General features: G+C 40.8%; 1 protein-coding gene across 7 annotated transcripts in view; it reads left to right on the top strand.

Moving 5' to 3' along the window:
* The window catches only part of rapgef6 (Rap guanine nucleotide exchange factor (GEF) 6), a 166884-nt gene that overhangs the window by 112981 nt on the left and 37113 nt on the right, over positions 1-16790 (top strand). For all 7 annotated transcript variants that reach the window (XM_051937182.1, XM_051937181.1, XM_022210682.2 and 4 more), the window contains 7 exons: positions 5635-5815; positions 7739-7875; positions 9910-10068; positions 11239-11391; positions 12763-12927; positions 14279-14386; positions 14917-15120. In XM_051937182.1, coding sequence (XP_051793142.1) covers positions 5635-5815; positions 7739-7875; positions 9910-10068; positions 11239-11391; positions 12763-12927; positions 14279-14386; positions 14917-15120 — 1107 coding nt within the window. The remainder of the gene's footprint in view (positions 1-5634; positions 5816-7738; positions 7876-9909; positions 10069-11238; positions 11392-12762; positions 12928-14278; positions 14387-14916; positions 15121-16790) is intronic.

Raw genomic sequence — 16790 nt, 5'->3', positions numbered from 1 at the left:
CTTTGTAGGTAGAAAATACAGTGAAGAGTGGTAGGAAAATTGAGAAAAGAATGAAATCAAATGTACATCCAGTTGAGCTTGTAGGAATCTGTGTGAGGCACAATTGTGAGTAAATGCCATTGAAATTTTATCATTTCAATTTTTTTTTTAGGATTAGTCAACCTGGGGTCCACGCAAAGCTTTGTCTCCTCTGAGGCTGTGATGTTATTAAATATTAGATTTTCACATTCTAGATAAAACTGACTTACTGCGTCATCACAAGTCTATCTAGAAAACATTTTTAAAACACATTTATTTGGTCTTTCCTCAACAATCTGTTGTTACTTCGATGGCCTCACCACCTTGACCTTCCAAGTTCTGTCCACGCTTTCTTCAGGTCGACTTGCTAGCTCATCCAGATCCATTATTTTTGTGTGCAGTTCGAAAATTACTGACGGAAACAAGATCTGAAAAACTCAAAACTGCCCAAGATTCCATCAGTACCTTAAATAAAAACTCAGGCTGTGCCTCCAGAGTTACCTTCAGTTTAGTTTCAATTGAACAACAAGAAAGAATTTGGCGTGAATGTGTTATTTGTGGTGAAATGTCAGCAAATGACAGCATGAAACCAAGCGAATTACGGCGACATCAGGAAGCAAAGCGCAGCACTGGGGCTGTGGTGCAGCTTAAAGTGGGGCTCCAAGCCAAATCGGTTGGGAACCACTGAGTTAGAATATATTGAAAGACAAAGGTAATATATATGGTTTCTGGGTTTTAACACTGTTTCAGATCTGCCGATGAAGTGCAGGTTCCCAGATCCTGCACCCAAAGCTCTGCATTAGTAAATAAAGGCATTTTAGTTCCATATAGGTCACTGACAGTTCACAGACCCTTATCTGTGGTTAACACCTGCTAGCTCAGCCTATTCATCCCACTCTGCACTACAGCAGGCTTATTTCCTCTCTTTGCTTAAATCCCGAGACAAGGAACTTGAGCCATGGTAGCTGAGAAAGACATGGTGGATGACCATGTTTGACACAGAGCTATGGATCATAGGTGTGGTTTAAAGTAATGTGCTCAGTTCAGGTCACAACGCATCGAAACAAACACAACAGCTTAGTTAATGAAAAGACTGGAAGCCTGTGTGACTTTTTTTTTCTATCTAAATTGTAGAATTGCTTCTCCTTAGGTATGATGTCAGCATTAATTATGAAAAAGCAGCTGGCTGAGAGCACGAAATGTAGTTTCTCGTATTTAAAGGTATCATCGCCACACCAGGAGGTCTTTACTCTCGCTCCTCTAGTGCCTCGCTCACCTTTCTGTGACATTTTCTGGGCGTTCGACAGCTCAAGTGTGCTCTGGAATGAAATGCAGCTCTCGGGTGTCGAGTATCTAAATGGCCGCAAATCAATAACCCATAAAAGCATACATGATAAGCCTGTCACCTAATCATTTTAATCCCCCTGCTCTCCTAATCTCCCCTCTTTACACAGAAAGTTGTAATAAATCCAAGAACCTTTCAGCATTATCTGTCAGCCCCGACTGCACAGCACCGCAGTGATTATTTTGTTGTTCCTCTCCACAGCCTTCTCACCATATCCTGCACATGTTTGTGATAGCAGAAGCTCTTTTTGACACCGGCTTGTTAGCATTGTTAACTTTCATCAGGGGAGCCGGTGAGGTCTGCTCGCTGCACACTAATGAGCTAGTTGAGCGGCCGTGATCTATGGGCACTGCCGGCCACAGAACTAATGAGGGCGTTTGTTTCATTGAGAAACAATGCTGATGTCCTGATTTTTCATTTTTTTAGGTGGTAACTGTGGTACATGTTGTAGCATACAAAATATCTTCACTATTTAGAAAGATTTCCTGAAGCAAAAAAACGTTTTCAACCAAAAATAAATGACTATATAAGGAGAAAGTAAGGTGGAAGTGTATGAAAACACAATTAAGAAACTGTCAAATTACTATCAAGACTAAAAACTTTTCTGATTTAAAAAGCTTGCAGAATACAGATATTTTAACCTCCTTATTTCCTACCCATCGGAGTCTCTGCCACAGCTGCTCCTGCCTCCTCAGCCTGTCTGTTTGCAGATTGATGTAAGTCCGGTCAGCCTGGGTCAGACGTTTAACACTGAGGCCTGATCTTTTCATCCTCAGATTAGGTATTTATCACACGCATCTGATCCCATCCGCTTGTCACTGACCCGGCTCCGTGTTTGTTTACAGCTGTCTTAAAGCGCTGACCCTCCAGTCAGCTGCACTCCTCAGCTGTCAATGCAACAGACTGTTTTTGTTGTGAGTTTCTCTCCCACATATTCTTTATTTCTTTCCTCAGTCCCTCTTCTTGCCTTGACTTAACACTCGCGGGTCACTTGACTCTGTCTCTCCCCAACTTTTCAACTCTTTCCCTCACTCCTCACACTCCTCCCTTCTTTGCTTTGATCTCTCAGCTCCTGTATATCCTACACCTTTTGTACAATCCTGCCTCATTTTTCATTTTTCTTTCTGTTCTCCTGTCACGGGGCCGTAAAATACAGTGTTTCTTGCACATCGGAAGTCCCTCGTCTCTAGGAAATGTCCTCCTGGCCCAAACTTGTCCTGAGACCAGGGGTATTGGACTGAAAGCGCACATCCTGCATTCTAAATGAACTGGGCTCTCAGAAGCACTGGAACATATGTCAGTGACAGTGGGTGAGGGGAAAGAGAGTGAGAATATAGCAAGAAGTTGTTGTCTCAGGACTGCACCACTGTTCTCCCCGACTACATTAATTCCTCCTTATCCTGTAAAAGTTCAAACCGAAGGTCACTTTTCTGCGAGAATTAAACAACCTCCAGCTTCTAATTGGAAATATTGGAGCTATAAAAAGGCCTCTTGGCATTTGTGTTGGGTTTTCATATTAATGGGACTCATTTTCTCCAAGGATCAATAAATCAAACATGAAACAAATGAAGGTATACATTTTTCTATAGAGCTTGCACTTGGCAGAGGAATTTTGCAGGAAAGCTGTTGTTGAGCTGCTTGGTCCCACCCTGTGTTCTGCTTCTTTTGTTTCTGCAGAAAAGTAGCACCACAGGTCGTGTTCTGTCATTTATCTTTTGGTGTGATGAGAAAAAGAACAGAACAGCAAAAAACTAAAGTGAGACTCTTCTTTTTATTTTGGACGGTATTTAGTCTGGCTTCCCTTGTCTCATCTATTTGGCCAAATTAAATGCATCTGGTGCACTGGGAACAAGAAAGGGCTGAGCAGCTGTTGTGTCTTAGAAGTCCTCTAAATAGCTTGTCCAACCTAATTTATGAAAACAAGATTGGACCTGTGCCTGAACTTGGGATGAACTGTAAAACCTATGAAACCCTTTTGTCCCAAATCCCTTCGGAACCCAGGAGCTCGATTGGAGAGTCCATCTTGTAGAGTGTAAGCCAGGAAATTAACTTCTTTCCCACAAGCTACAACACTTAAAACATCTCGACCAAATCATTCCCAGTCTACTCAATCACTACTACCTAAACATTCGCTGCCTACAGGGTAATATCCTTGAGTGAAATGGATACCGGCTTGCTTTTTGAGTTTTAACTTCCTTTATATTACACAGCTGCCCTTCAAGGTGGCATGCTGCCATAGTAACACAAGAGAAAAAGAAGAAGAAGAAAAAAGTGACTAAGGATAAAAATTTTGTCAGCAAAGAAGAAAACTGATAAAAATGCAATAGTTACTCAGAAGTGGGCATTATTTTTGTGTTTTGTGTTTATCACTATCAAAGCTTTTAAACAAAACAACCGCGAAGTGACTACGAAGAGACACGAACACAGATACAAAACCACCAAAGAGATACAAAACTACCACAGAGAGACACAAAACGACTTCAAAAAGAAGGAAAACAACTACAAATAGACATAAAGCAAACAAAAAGAGAGACAAAATGACTACAGACATAAAACAAAAATAAAGAGTAACAAAACGACTACAAAGAGAAACACCACAACTACAAAGAGAAACAAAATGAGTAGAAAGAGACATGAAACCACCACAAAAAGACACAAAAACCACCACAGAGACACAAAACAACTACAAAAAGAAACAAAACAACTACAAAGAGACATGAAACAAACACAAAGAGAAACAAAATGACTACAGAGACATAAAACAAACACAGAGTAACAAAATGACTACAAAGAGAAACACCACAACTACAAAGAAACAAAATGAGTAGAAAGAGACATGAAACCACAACAAAAAGACACAAAAACCACCACAGAGACACAAAACTACAACAAAGAGACACAAAAAATGACTAGAAAGAAGTAGGCATTATTTTTTTGTGTTTATCACTCTCAAAGCTAACAAACCTTTAGATAATGATAGTGATGATGTATTGTCACCTTGATCTTCTGTAAAACAGTTCTATCATCATGTAAATATCAGTTTTTTTGACACTACTACATTACGATAACCACACTCCAATTCTGACAGTTATTCGATCTGGAACAAAAAATACTTTTACAGATAAAATCTGTCATCAGGATCCATATCAATGCTACTTGTAGTCCTTTAAATTACCACCTTGGCACCTGTTCATCCTTACGATAGAAAACCAGAAATACAGTACGACGCCTTTCCTCTTACTTTTTATTTAGTAAGGAAGATAAATGCTGGAGGAGTAATTGAATTCTCTGCCTAAATAAACACATCAATAAAAATTTACTTGGAGAAAAGACAGAAACAGAGGTAAAACCTGATTCTTTTTGCTTTTAGGCCTACCTGCAAAAGCTAACAGATGGCCTGCAGTGCTGCCACTGCCATCGGAGAGCTCCTCTTTTCACCTCTGGGTTGATGGTTCAATTCCCATCTGACCTAAAAGCCCCCATGCCCCTTTAGATCCATAATCTGCCAACCATCTGTCCACCCAGCACAGGGAAAATATGGTGGAATATGAATTATTACCTCTGGATTTAAATATTCGGCTGTTGGCCGGTGTTTTCCGGTCTGGGAGTTGGTGTCAGGGTTTAGCTCAAGGTCACAGGTACAGCTGCTCATCCCAAGGTTATTCTGCATGTTTTATGTGGATGATGCGTCACTGAAAAATGCATGAAATAAAAGCAGAAATTTAATAGACCTATTGAGCCAGAAATGGAATTCAGTCGAAGTTAGCGCACTCTACTGACACACTCAATACTGTTTGTCTCTTATTAGTTGTCGGAAACTGAAGATATAAAGCGCATTAGACTGCAAAGATGATCGCTTTGAACTTGGCTGATTTTATATCAGAATTGCTTTTGTGTCTCTGTCACGTCAAGTTCTTTTCATTTCTCTGTAACTGCACGGAATTTAACACCATTGAACCTCCTTTTTACGTGCTTTGATTCAAATCTTCATGTGTCCTCTTTGCAGTTCTTGAGAACCATCTCGTCTTGGCACATATCAATTCTTCTAATATTAATTTCAAAGTCACAGTATTGCAGGAATCAAAGCTTGACATAGACAGTTTTGAGTTTAACCCGAAGGCAAATTCAGTTAAACCAAAGGTGGTTAAATTTCACAAAGAAGGACGTTTTCATATTTGACAGGTGAATTACTACAATAATTATCTAAACTACTTCCTTCCTTTCTTGTGCTGTTGTTAACCAACCACACTGCTGTTTTGTCTGTCCTCCAGGCCACTGAGAGCGAACTGGGCGATGTGGACCTGTCTGGACTTCCAGAGGCTGCAGTGGACAGCGAGGAAGAGGAGGAGGAAGATGAGGATCTGGAGAGAGCTTCAGACACTCTTCTGGGCCGAGATCTGGTCCGAGAGTGTTTGGAAAAAGATCCAGCCGACCGCAATGACGACGACATCGGTCAGTTTGACTCGATTATTCTTTTAGCCACGTCGTTTAATAACAATATACTCATTTTATAAATTACTTGAAAAGGTCAAATGCCACCACAAGAGCATTTCTGGTTATGTATGTCAAATGAGAAAAAGGGGAGCTTGCAGGAATGTCGTTCTCCTTCTTTGCTTGACCAGTGCTCTCAGTTGCTATTTTTGGACCATGTATCATTCAGTAAGTGCACACAAGGGAGATACACAAACACCCCTCCTTCATAAAGACCCCTCACAGTGGTCTCCAAACATCAGTGCCCTTCAGTGTGTATTTTTAAGCAGGCAATCAGAGAGTCAACCTCATTAGTGGAACCCAGTGGGGTCCTGGAGGAGAAGGTGACCACATCAGAGAGCTGGGAGAAGTTGTAAAGTCCCGGCTCGCTGTGTGCCTGCTGAGTGAATGGCCTTCACCATCACAGACACGGCTCATTCATAGGAAAGACAGAATGTAAAGAGATGCTGAGCGGAGAAGACGTTTATCCCCAGCTTCTCCCTGGCTCACTTGACTTCATTTCTGTGCATTTTTTTTTTTTTACCGCTGCTCTGTCCTTTCCAGACGCTCTGGAAGTATTTTCCAAAACAAAAAGGCAGAGATGTTCTCTCAGAGATGCTAATGGTTTAGACAGATAACTGCCCGAGGCGCCGTGTGGTAAATCTTAACATCGATGAGCTGCTGAAAAGAATACTAAAGCAGAAGCAATCATTTCTGCTCTGTGCAAAATTAGGTTTATTTTTCCCCAGATTTCTTTTTACCTTTGCCCTGTCGATTACCGGATAATTGCATCTTTGAGCGTCTGAAAAGTTTTCAAATAAAACAGCCGTGGAGAACGAAACCGGTCTTTGTTTGAGCTGCTCACAAGCTGCAGGCATACGGGGTTGCATGAGGACAGAGATTTGATTGTGTTACAAGCCAGTATCAATGGATCCGGTGCGTTTGTCAGTTTTCAATGCAGTCGTCATAATATCCATAATAGGATATACCTAATAGGATAGGACCTGATAATTGACTTAGATTTCATTAGTACCTGAGTAAAAACACTGCAGTAGAGAAATATTTGCTATTTTTTCTGTTAAATCAGGTTATTAGTCTAATAGCAAGTGCTTCTTTTTGCACTTATAACTTTACAGAATAAAGCTTTATTCTGCTAAGATTACCAGATTATCACATACTGATTGTTTTCACTCGTTTTAATGAATATGCAACAAATTGAATCTAAATTTAGTAATTCTGTGTTTTTCTCATCTGAGAAACTTCACACTATTTTGTACTTGAAACTGAACCGTCCCTTAAAAGACCACAAGGCTAGAAGTAAGAAAGAAGAGAGGAAATATGGTGATAGCATCTGGGGGGAATGAAAGGCAGCCACCTAACCAGACAGCATAGTGTGCCCGAGGCAACGAGAAACATCGGTAGGAAAGGAGCAGGGTGTGAAAGTTTCTCTGCAATCATAAATCAGGTGGTAGGGATCTTTAAGATATATTATGGTGATGAAAATACATAAAGAGTAGTATCCATAGTGAAGATAAATACAAAGCTTTTGCTCAAAACACTAATGGTTTCTCTCTTTGAACACTAAGACTGGAAATTAGATATTCCAAGATGTTTTGTTTTTGTTTTTCAATCAACAGTCGCCCCTGTGAGCCGTGTGAGTGACATTTGCTTGCAGAAAGGATCATTTAAAAGTCCGTAAATTGTTTTAAAAATGCAGCTGTTGGTCTGTGGGGAGGGAAAAAAAATCAATGTGCATTTTGACTTGCACACCTGAGACACAATGCTCTGGAAACACAAGTCTAATCAATACACACTCTTTGCTTTGTTCTCAAGGCCTTGTGTTGCTTTTCCCTCGTTTTTTCATTTGCCTTCTTCCCTTTGCTCCTTTCTGTTCATGCCAAATAGAGCAACTACTGGAGTTCATGCACCAGCTGCCCGCCTTCGCCAACATGACCATGTCTGTGAGGAGGGACCTGTGCAGCGTCATGGTGTTTGAGGTGGTGGAGCAGGCTGGAACAGTCATACTGCACGACAAACAGGAGGTATGATCCGACTAGGAGCTCACAAGGAAGTCTGTACAGAAAACAGAAAGCCTTTACCAAGTATAAATATATCATGCTGATTTTTCCCTGCATGTCCCATTTAGATTAATCTCTAGCGGAGTAATTATGACTTGCAAAATATGTTTTTATTACGTCTGCTTCATTAACGCGATTACAGTGAAGTCCCTCAACTATTAAATTCGTATTTATCTTCATTCAGTCAGCAAGAAAGATGTGTTTGCAAGCTTGCTGATTCTCAATTGGGTTGTTCTATATAATTACAGTTGAAACATCTTAAATTTGTCTTTTATCGTCATATAAACAGATGATGTAATGTCTTGCAAAACACTAAAATGCGCACAAGAATTTAAGAGTTGGACGATGAATTTGCATATAAAGATACATACACATATGCTGGAGATTTAAAGAGCATATACAGGTGTTTCCTGTGGCACCGACACACACATTCCCAGCTTTTCTTCAGTCTATTCGAAGCTAATTCACAGAGAAACTGGTATGTGCAAAGTCACTGCAGTGCATAAGCCCCGTCAATCACTTGAGCTGCTACACCGCTAATTAATTAAGTTACATGCCTGAGAAACAGGAGCTCTGTCATGGCTGTTTGGTTACACGCAGCAGCATTAGAACCGACAGGGCGATAAATGGCCGTGAACTCCCAGCCCGCTAAGCTCAGGAGGACGAGAGTACACATCAGCAGGACAAAAAGCCGTAAACGCACACGCTTGTGGAAAAGTATACATGAATAGGCAATGTGCATCGGATGTGCGTGTGTGTCTCTGTACTGTCTGTGTGGAGTCGGTTGACGGGCAGCTCTCCTCCACTCCACTGTCTCTCTGTGGATTCACGTTGAAGGTCAAAGAGAAGCACTTGGCCCCTCTCTGAAGTGAACAGGACTTTGCTAAGTGAGTGAGAGGGAAAGGAAAATAGAGAGTCTAAAGTGGTCTAACAGAAGTAAAAAAGTGCGGCAAAGTGCTTCACACGACAGACGAGAAGAGAAAATGGAAGATGAGGACTGTCAGAGTTACAGTGAAGAGTGGAACCAGCAAGATTCTTTCATTGTCCTTTCATTTGAAGAATGAAACACAATCATAAAACCAACTAATCCACTTTTCTCAGGCTGCTGTAGATATTCATGATGTAAATTCAGATAGTATATGCAAGAATGACGTTATATTTACATAAAACTGGCTCTCCAGAACTTTTGTTTGCAGTATATATGTCGCTGAAAACTGGCTCTCCAGAACTTTTGTTTGCAGTATATATGTCGCTGATTACGTTACCTCTCCTGGCTTAATAGCATTATATTATTTCTGAGTAATAAGTGGAGTGACAGGCTGACTGATGGGGAGAGAAAGCGAGAAGCACAGAGGGGAGAATTGGAGATTTGCTAGGTGAGAAACAGCAAGAGAATGAAAAGGCAATGAGGAGGAAATATCAGTTATCGCTGCGAAGGGAGCTCAGGGCTCCTTTACCCTCCCTCCATCCGCTCACACCCGGGATGAATGGCTTGTTATATTATGCCTGCCAGCATTTCCTTTTCTAAAGTCACCACCGGAGACACAATACCTCTTCACCACCGCTCTCATACCTCACACAACACTCATTACGCTCACAATATACTGCACGTCACTTTGTAATATATTGCCATTTTTACATTCGTTCTTGTGCAGCGTTATTGCTCTGTAAATGGAGCAATTTGAAATAAAACTGTGTCAAATGATTGTGAATAATCTTTTCTGCTGAGCCACAGTCGGGCGTATTTTCGTCATGCCCCCATGTATGATGACAATAAAGCTATTCTATTCACATATTTGACATTTGTGTTTGTGTGCCACCTCCAGTTGTAGCTTCTACTCTCAACACTACAGCAGATGTGCCATAAATTGACTTAAAGCATTATGAAAGAAAAGCAAGATGGCTAGTAGTAGGACCTCTGCAGACCAGAAGAGGTTTAACTTTGTGTGTTTGATGATTTTGCTCATCATTTTGTCTTCTCCGTGCATCTGTCTGCAGCTGGATCTCTGGTATGTGATCCTGAATGGAGCAGTGGAGATCAGCCATCCTGAGGGAAGAACGGAGAGTCTTTGTATGGGCAACAGCTTCGGCATCTCACCCTCGCTGGACAAACAGTACATGAACGGGGAAGTTCGCACAAAGGGGGACGACTGCCAGGTAAAGACGGCCGATAAAGACTGAAAAGAAAAGACTCTTTGTTTAGCTGCTCAGTACAAGAGGTTGATGAAGCCTCAGTGTGACAGAAGGATTGTGGAGCAAATTGTTGTTGCAGTTTAGAAAAAGACTGTTGGCATTTGATGAATGACATATTTCCCTTCAAAAGTAGTGTCACTCTTTGCATACACTGACATTTGGCCGACTCCAGCGTCTGTCATGATGCAACTAGGAACTTTATTTTGTAAGACAAAATCTAATCTTGTGTTGCCACTGTTACCAAAACAAATCCACCTTTATTGCTACAAATATTTTTGTAATCACCATTATTTACTGTTTTTGCCTATGCCGATTCATACAGAAGTACATGTATTTTCATTTTAATCTTGCTCTGCTTACTGTGTTCCAGTGTAAAGTGAAGTCTTGTTTTCATTTCTTCCTTTGACATTAGAGCGTTGCAGCCACAACAAAGCAGTCACACATCTGAAATTCCCTTTTACGTTTCCTTCTTTATAAAAGTTGTAATTTTGAAAACTAGAATTGTTTTACTTTTAAAGAAGGTTTAAAGGACAGAATCTTAAGTGGGAAGTCAGTTGTATGTTTAATGTGCATTTTCATTGCCTGGTGCATTTCTCTGATCATTTATAGCCTTGTGCGTTTCTAAAGCAAAGCCAAGACTTAATATAGAGCGGAGATGTGAAAGGTGAAAGAGGCCCCGCAACCCCTGTGTCAACGCTGCCCAGTTCCTCCACTGTGCACATCATTTCCTGCCTTTACATACAGAGGAAGTTGCGGAGGTAGAGTTTGGTGAAGCAAATGCAGAAATTGATGATTTAGTAAAGAGAAGCGCAGCAAGTGACAGCGTTTTAGGGTAGAGCTATGTCTTAGCGGTTTCTGTTCAGCGACACATCATGGGAGGTTTGTTTAGCTCCAGCTGTAGTAAAGGATGCTTCTGCGAAATGGCTGGTTGAGGTGACTTTGGACCGCCACTTAGTGTAGTGAAAGAACAGTGTTGTCAGACATTTCTTTCTTCATCCGTCCGTCCCTCCCATGCCGCTCTCTACCCGCCATCATGCGTCTTCTGTGTTGCTGTTTGAGTACCCGAATTTGGTGCACAGCAATGTCGTGCTCTACTACAAGTTCATCCGCTGTCCTCATGTCATCCTCGATCAGTTCGTCTGCATCGCCCAGGAGGACTACTGGCGCATCCTCAACCATGTGGAGAAGAACACGCACAAGGTGGAGGAGGAAGGGGAGATCGTGATGGTGAAGGAGCACCGTGAGCTTGATCGCAGCGGGACCAGGAAGGGACACATTGTCATCAAGGTTGGTGATTTTAAGTCAGAAAAAGCAGCTGTTAGATTTGAAGAAGCGGAGTCTAGTGAAATTCTTCTAGACTCCCCTTTGACTTTTGTTAAAGGTCAATAAAGAGGCACAATATTAGCACCAAAGTGTGAACTTATTGAGGACAACAAAGTATAGATGCAAGACATTTGAGGTTCAAACACAAAGTCAAGTTAGGCTGGGGTTGTTTTCTGTGAGTAACTCAATACTGAAATACATTTAACCTTGTCCAAGAGCATGTTCTAATCAAGATGAGACTGGGAAAGACCCCCAGAAGGCTTAATGTCCAAGGTTAAAGCTAAGCTAATAAGCATGCCAGAAGCTAATAAGCACGTTTAATCTCATCCTAAGCTTGGGGTTAACACGACTAACTTCTTAAATCAAAGATTCAAGTTTTCCTTAGTTTTTTTCATTATTATCTACTAAATACGCTAAAATGTTTTGAATTGATTTGAGTATTACCTCAGTGTCAACCGACCATTCCCTCAAATACAGTGTCTTGCAAAAACATCAGTGCAGCTGCTCGGTGTTCTTCGTTGATCGTTAAGCACCACCGTTAGCACTATTAGTGTTTTCCGGAGCATTTTCTTGTACGCTACATTGCAGTGCGTTCCAAAGCCTTTTGATCCTTTCCCCCAAATCTCCAGAGGCAGCCAGGTATTGATCGGATAATGGGCCTGAATGATTCTCTTGGCTGCTGCTCCGAGGAAAGCTGTTGGCTCTAAAAACACATCCAGTGGAGATGAGTCAATTCACAAGTGTTAGCATTTCCGCTTCTGTTTTTGGCTTTGTTCTTTTTGTGTCGGACAAAAGTGGATGCCTTTCTAGTTTCTGTTCCCTGTCAAGTGAACCGTTTCCCCCAGAAACCTTCGGCTGTGGTGACATTAACAAACTCGGCGAAACGAGAACAGTAGAGTTTATGCGTGTTCAACGTTTTCCATCTGCTACTTATGCATTAAAATTCCGCTGGACGTAGAAATCCTGAATTCATGCATTTAGTTTCCACGCAAATCACAGCTGTGTGGTAAAACCTTGTATTTGCTCTTGTATAAGACCTGTTGTGTGTGTGTGTGTGTGTGTGTGTTTGTCTGTCTTGGTTACATTGATGGGAGACTGACAGCTCAGTTCAATAGCTTCGTCTTTAGAGTTTATGTCCTTGTCACTTTTATGATTAATGTTGAAATAATTTATTCAAATTGCTGTGTGCTGTTGTGCTTGCTTGCTTGTGTGTGTGTCTTTATAGATTATATGCGCCCTTTCAGCTGTCTTGTGTGTGTGTATAAACGTGTGCAGTATGTGATGTATGCTTTTCTGTGCATATCCTTACGTGTGTGTGTGTATTTTTCACCCTAGGGAACCCCGGAGCGTTTGATCATGCATCTGGTGGAGGAGCCGTCGGTGGTGGACCCCACCTACATCGAGGACTTTCTGCTGACCTACAGGACCTTCCTGTCGAGTCCCATGGAGGTTGGCAAGAAGCTGCTGGAGTGGTTTCAGGTGGACAGCTTCAGGGACACGGTCAGTCTGTGTGTATGTCTGCATGTGAAGCTATCTTTGTGAGGACATTTATCAGGGTTAAAGCTTAGTTTTAGGGTGCAAATTAAAAATATGTTCGGGTAAGGCGTGAGAGTCAGGCTTTTAGTTGTGAGGGTTAAAGCTGGGATAAGTATGAAAGAATATGAAGGTGAAGAGAAATGGAAAAGTTTGGTAAATGTGTACCAAAACGATGTGTATGTGTTGGGTTTAGAGAGAACAAGAAAGGTCAATGAGGCTATTTCACTGAGATGGGAATATTAAGTGACTTAGCTATAAATGCTACAAGGTAGAAAAGCACTGCATTGAGTTAAAACTGCTTATATTAGCTGATGTTATCGTACAGTAAGTGTACAGTTTTAAATTGTGTTTTTTATGCCCGTATCAGCACTCCAGATGATTTGTATTCATGCATGTTGCTGGAAATTTACGTGCCGTGCCGCTCACATGCCGATCAATACAAGTTCAGCTAGCTCAGCTGTCCTTGAGCCTGGTAGTGATTTGTTCATGCCTGACGCTTCCATTGTCCATAACTGCTTTAACCTAAGATTAGTCTTGTCCTGTCAATAGTCTTTATGTGCTTGTCATTCAGGCTTATAATCTTCAGCCCCATTAAATAGGATCTAATCCTGTATAGAACGACCGGAGAGGAAGTCATAGAATGTGTAAAGAGACGAGATGGCGCGAGAAACCAAAAGAAAAGGAGTGTGTTCATTGATTGATGCTCTGTGTTGATGCATCGGTTGCCGCTCTGACCTTTTGTAAAGGTCAGAACAAAGTTCCCACCGCTGTAAATTTGCAGAAATGATTGTTTCCCAAGTGTCTTTTGGTCTGTCTTTTTTCTTCTAATTGTTGTGGTGCAAAATTAGGCAGTCAACTGGTGTTTATAAAGGTTTCCTCTGCAGGCATGCACAAGGTCATTAAATAGCCTCCCTGCTGATTATCATGTGTGACTAGCGAATGTGGAATTTTTATCCCCATAAAAGAAAGACAGAAAGATGAATTATTGACCCTTGAAGGTGCGTTTTACTTGGCAACAGTGACAATATTGAGCAAATTATCTTTGACTGTTTTGACTCTATATTACCGGTACTTCAAAGCACTCATGTTGCAGATCATTTAGCCTTCTAGAGAGTCCTTGAACAAATTACCAGCACCCAAACACCTGCAATGTCATTAAATATGACGTTATAAATACTCTGCAAGAGCTCTCGACAAATTATTTATCAAAGCAGCTCATACTCCAACACTTCAAGGTCCGTGAAGAAATGAAGAGTGGAATTAAATAGTTAGAGGAGCTCTGTATGCTGAATAAAGCTGTTTTTGTGTTTCACAGGTAACCAGAATAGTGCTGCTGTGGGTCAACAACCACTTCAATGACTTTGAGGGTGACCCCGCTATGACACGCTTCCTGGAGGATTTTGAGAAACATCTAGAGGCCACAGTAAGATCAGATAACAATCTGAACTTAGTTTTAACTTAAGGGCAGTTAAGTTCAGTCAGCGTGTTATTCACACACTTCAATTCTCTGTTTTACCTGTTGAATCAATGCAACTGCATGGTTCTTTTAACAGAAAATTGATGTATTTTTTTCTGTTATCTTATTGTCTTGTGCACTTTATTTAGCATTTTATTTTCTGTATTCATCTCAAGGCTACAGGAATGAATTCATTTAGCATATTGCAGATATATATTTTACTGCACTGACGCTGTAATAACTTAGTTATTGGAACTCTAGCAAAGCTTCACACCTGCATTTATCACTGCAAAACACCCAAAAGAGAAACCTAGTCTTTTTTGGTCAGAATTGTAGCTGAGATCAAGCAATTACTCTGCTATTATTTAAGTTCTACATAAAAAAAATATGATTAGCAAGTACATTTTTCATCCCAAACTACATAGCAGACCTTAACAGACACAAACGAAAGGAATACAGGCTCCTCAAGTTCAGAATTTTCTACCGTTTCCTTTCAGAAAATGAAAGGCCATTTGAGGCTGCTGAACATAGCCTGTGCGGCCAAGGCTAAGTGGAGGCAGATCACTCTGCAGAAGGCGTCCAGGGAGTCGCCGCTCTACTTCAGCGTGCAGGGAGGCAGTGAGAGAGGATTCGGCATCTTTGTTGAGTCGGTGGAAGAAGGAAGCAAAGCTGCAGAGGCCGGACTCAAACGGGGAGATCAGGTGAGAAGACATCATGTAGTAAAACAGAGTGGGACCACATGAGACATGGCTGTGTGTGTTTTTATAAGGAATGATGTTGCCATTAGACAGCTAATCTGTGTAAACAATGAGAAATCTTTCATGTTTTTTTTAAATTTACAGTCCCATAGAAAAGCATCTAAACAGTACAAATACCTAAATATTGCTACATTGCTATCCTTTGACGCAGACCTCTAGATTTAACGAGAACCATCAGGGCTCTCTATCCAACCACTTCTCAGATGAATAGGAAATGTCTTGCAAAATATTTGTGATAAGAGCTGCCTCTCATCAACAGTGTGTAATGTGGTAAAAACAGAAGTTAAACATTTAAACATGTATTCTCATGAGTCACCTTCCTGACAGCAGCACACGACTTTTACCACGTTTAAGCTGTGAGGTTTTTGGTTGTAATGTCTCATGATCTGATCCATTCAGTTCAAGGTCAGCACTTTAACATCATGTGACAGTTGTAGTGGAGGACACAAGAACATTTCGCATAGATGTGCAATTCTACACAAGATGTTTAGTCAATGCAGTGTAGCCCACAAATGCATAAATGACAATGACGTTTAGTTATATCTGGGAATATATTAATTTCCACGCTTGTAAATATTATGTCCCACAATTAGCAAAAGAATAAAACAAGCTAATTAGATGACTGAAGATAGTAGCAGTATAGTGATAGTATAGTGAACAAAAACCACAAAGCATCACGTCTATGAAACCCAGTTCTACTTAATTTTCTGGTTATAGCGAGACATTGTGTCGAAAGCATCACAGTTTGCTTTTCAGCAGTAGAGTTTGGTCAGTATGTAGGGAATGGAAAAAGGGACTAGACACAGTAAAGTGAGGTCTTTAAAGATAACCTGAGCTCGCATGACTTCATTCTGGGTTAAAGATGCACCTCTTAGCACGACAAAAAGATGATCACAAACATCAGCTGGGAGTTAAAGCTTAAACTAAAATTATAAACACTGTTCATTAGCACTTAAAGTCTGATGAAGCTTCTGTAAGAAATAATGGGAAAAAAATTCATGTATCGAACAACAGGGATTGTTCTGTTGTATACGTGGTCAAACTGAACTCCTGTTGGATGTATTGGCTGGTTAACCTGCCTGGTTATCACTTTGGAATTACTGCTTTGTTACTGTGTTCATCTTGTTTGCGTTTATTGTCTTTAGTCTACAGTATGTGTGCTTCCTGTTGTCACAGTTCAGATATTTTTGTCTCTATGCTAATTGTGTTGAAGAGAAGAAGCAGTTAGACATTAGATGTCTTGATGTAGGACTGTTTGTTCTTAACGTTCTTGATAAACGCATAGTTAAAAAGATTTTTTTTAAAAAACTCTAGTTTGTGTGGCAGTCTGTGTATCCCCTAAGCAACCTTGTTTTACATTTACGTCTAAGATATTTGATGCTAATCAACTCCTTTCCCATTTATGATCTCAGAATTCTGTACCGCTTTATATCGGAGGCGCCATTTTTAAATAAATATTTTATCTCCTGCAAACAGATTTATCTCCTCTAACAGTGACATGAACTGACAAGCTGCCCAGCAGTCATGCTGAGCTGCACACATCCCTTTTTGTGTCATTAAGACAGGACTGGAACTACGTTGTTCATGCTTTTTATTTGGTAACAGACAATCAA

The sequence above is a fragment of the Acanthochromis polyacanthus genome, chromosome 17 (genome assembly GCF_021347895.1).
Source record: "Acanthochromis polyacanthus isolate Apoly-LR-REF ecotype Palm Island chromosome 17, KAUST_Apoly_ChrSc, whole genome shotgun sequence".
Taxonomy (NCBI): Eukaryota; Metazoa; Chordata; class Actinopteri; family Pomacentridae; genus Acanthochromis; species Acanthochromis polyacanthus.
Note: the sequence above shows the minus strand (reverse complement) of the source record. Positions and strands in the feature narration are given on the sequence as shown.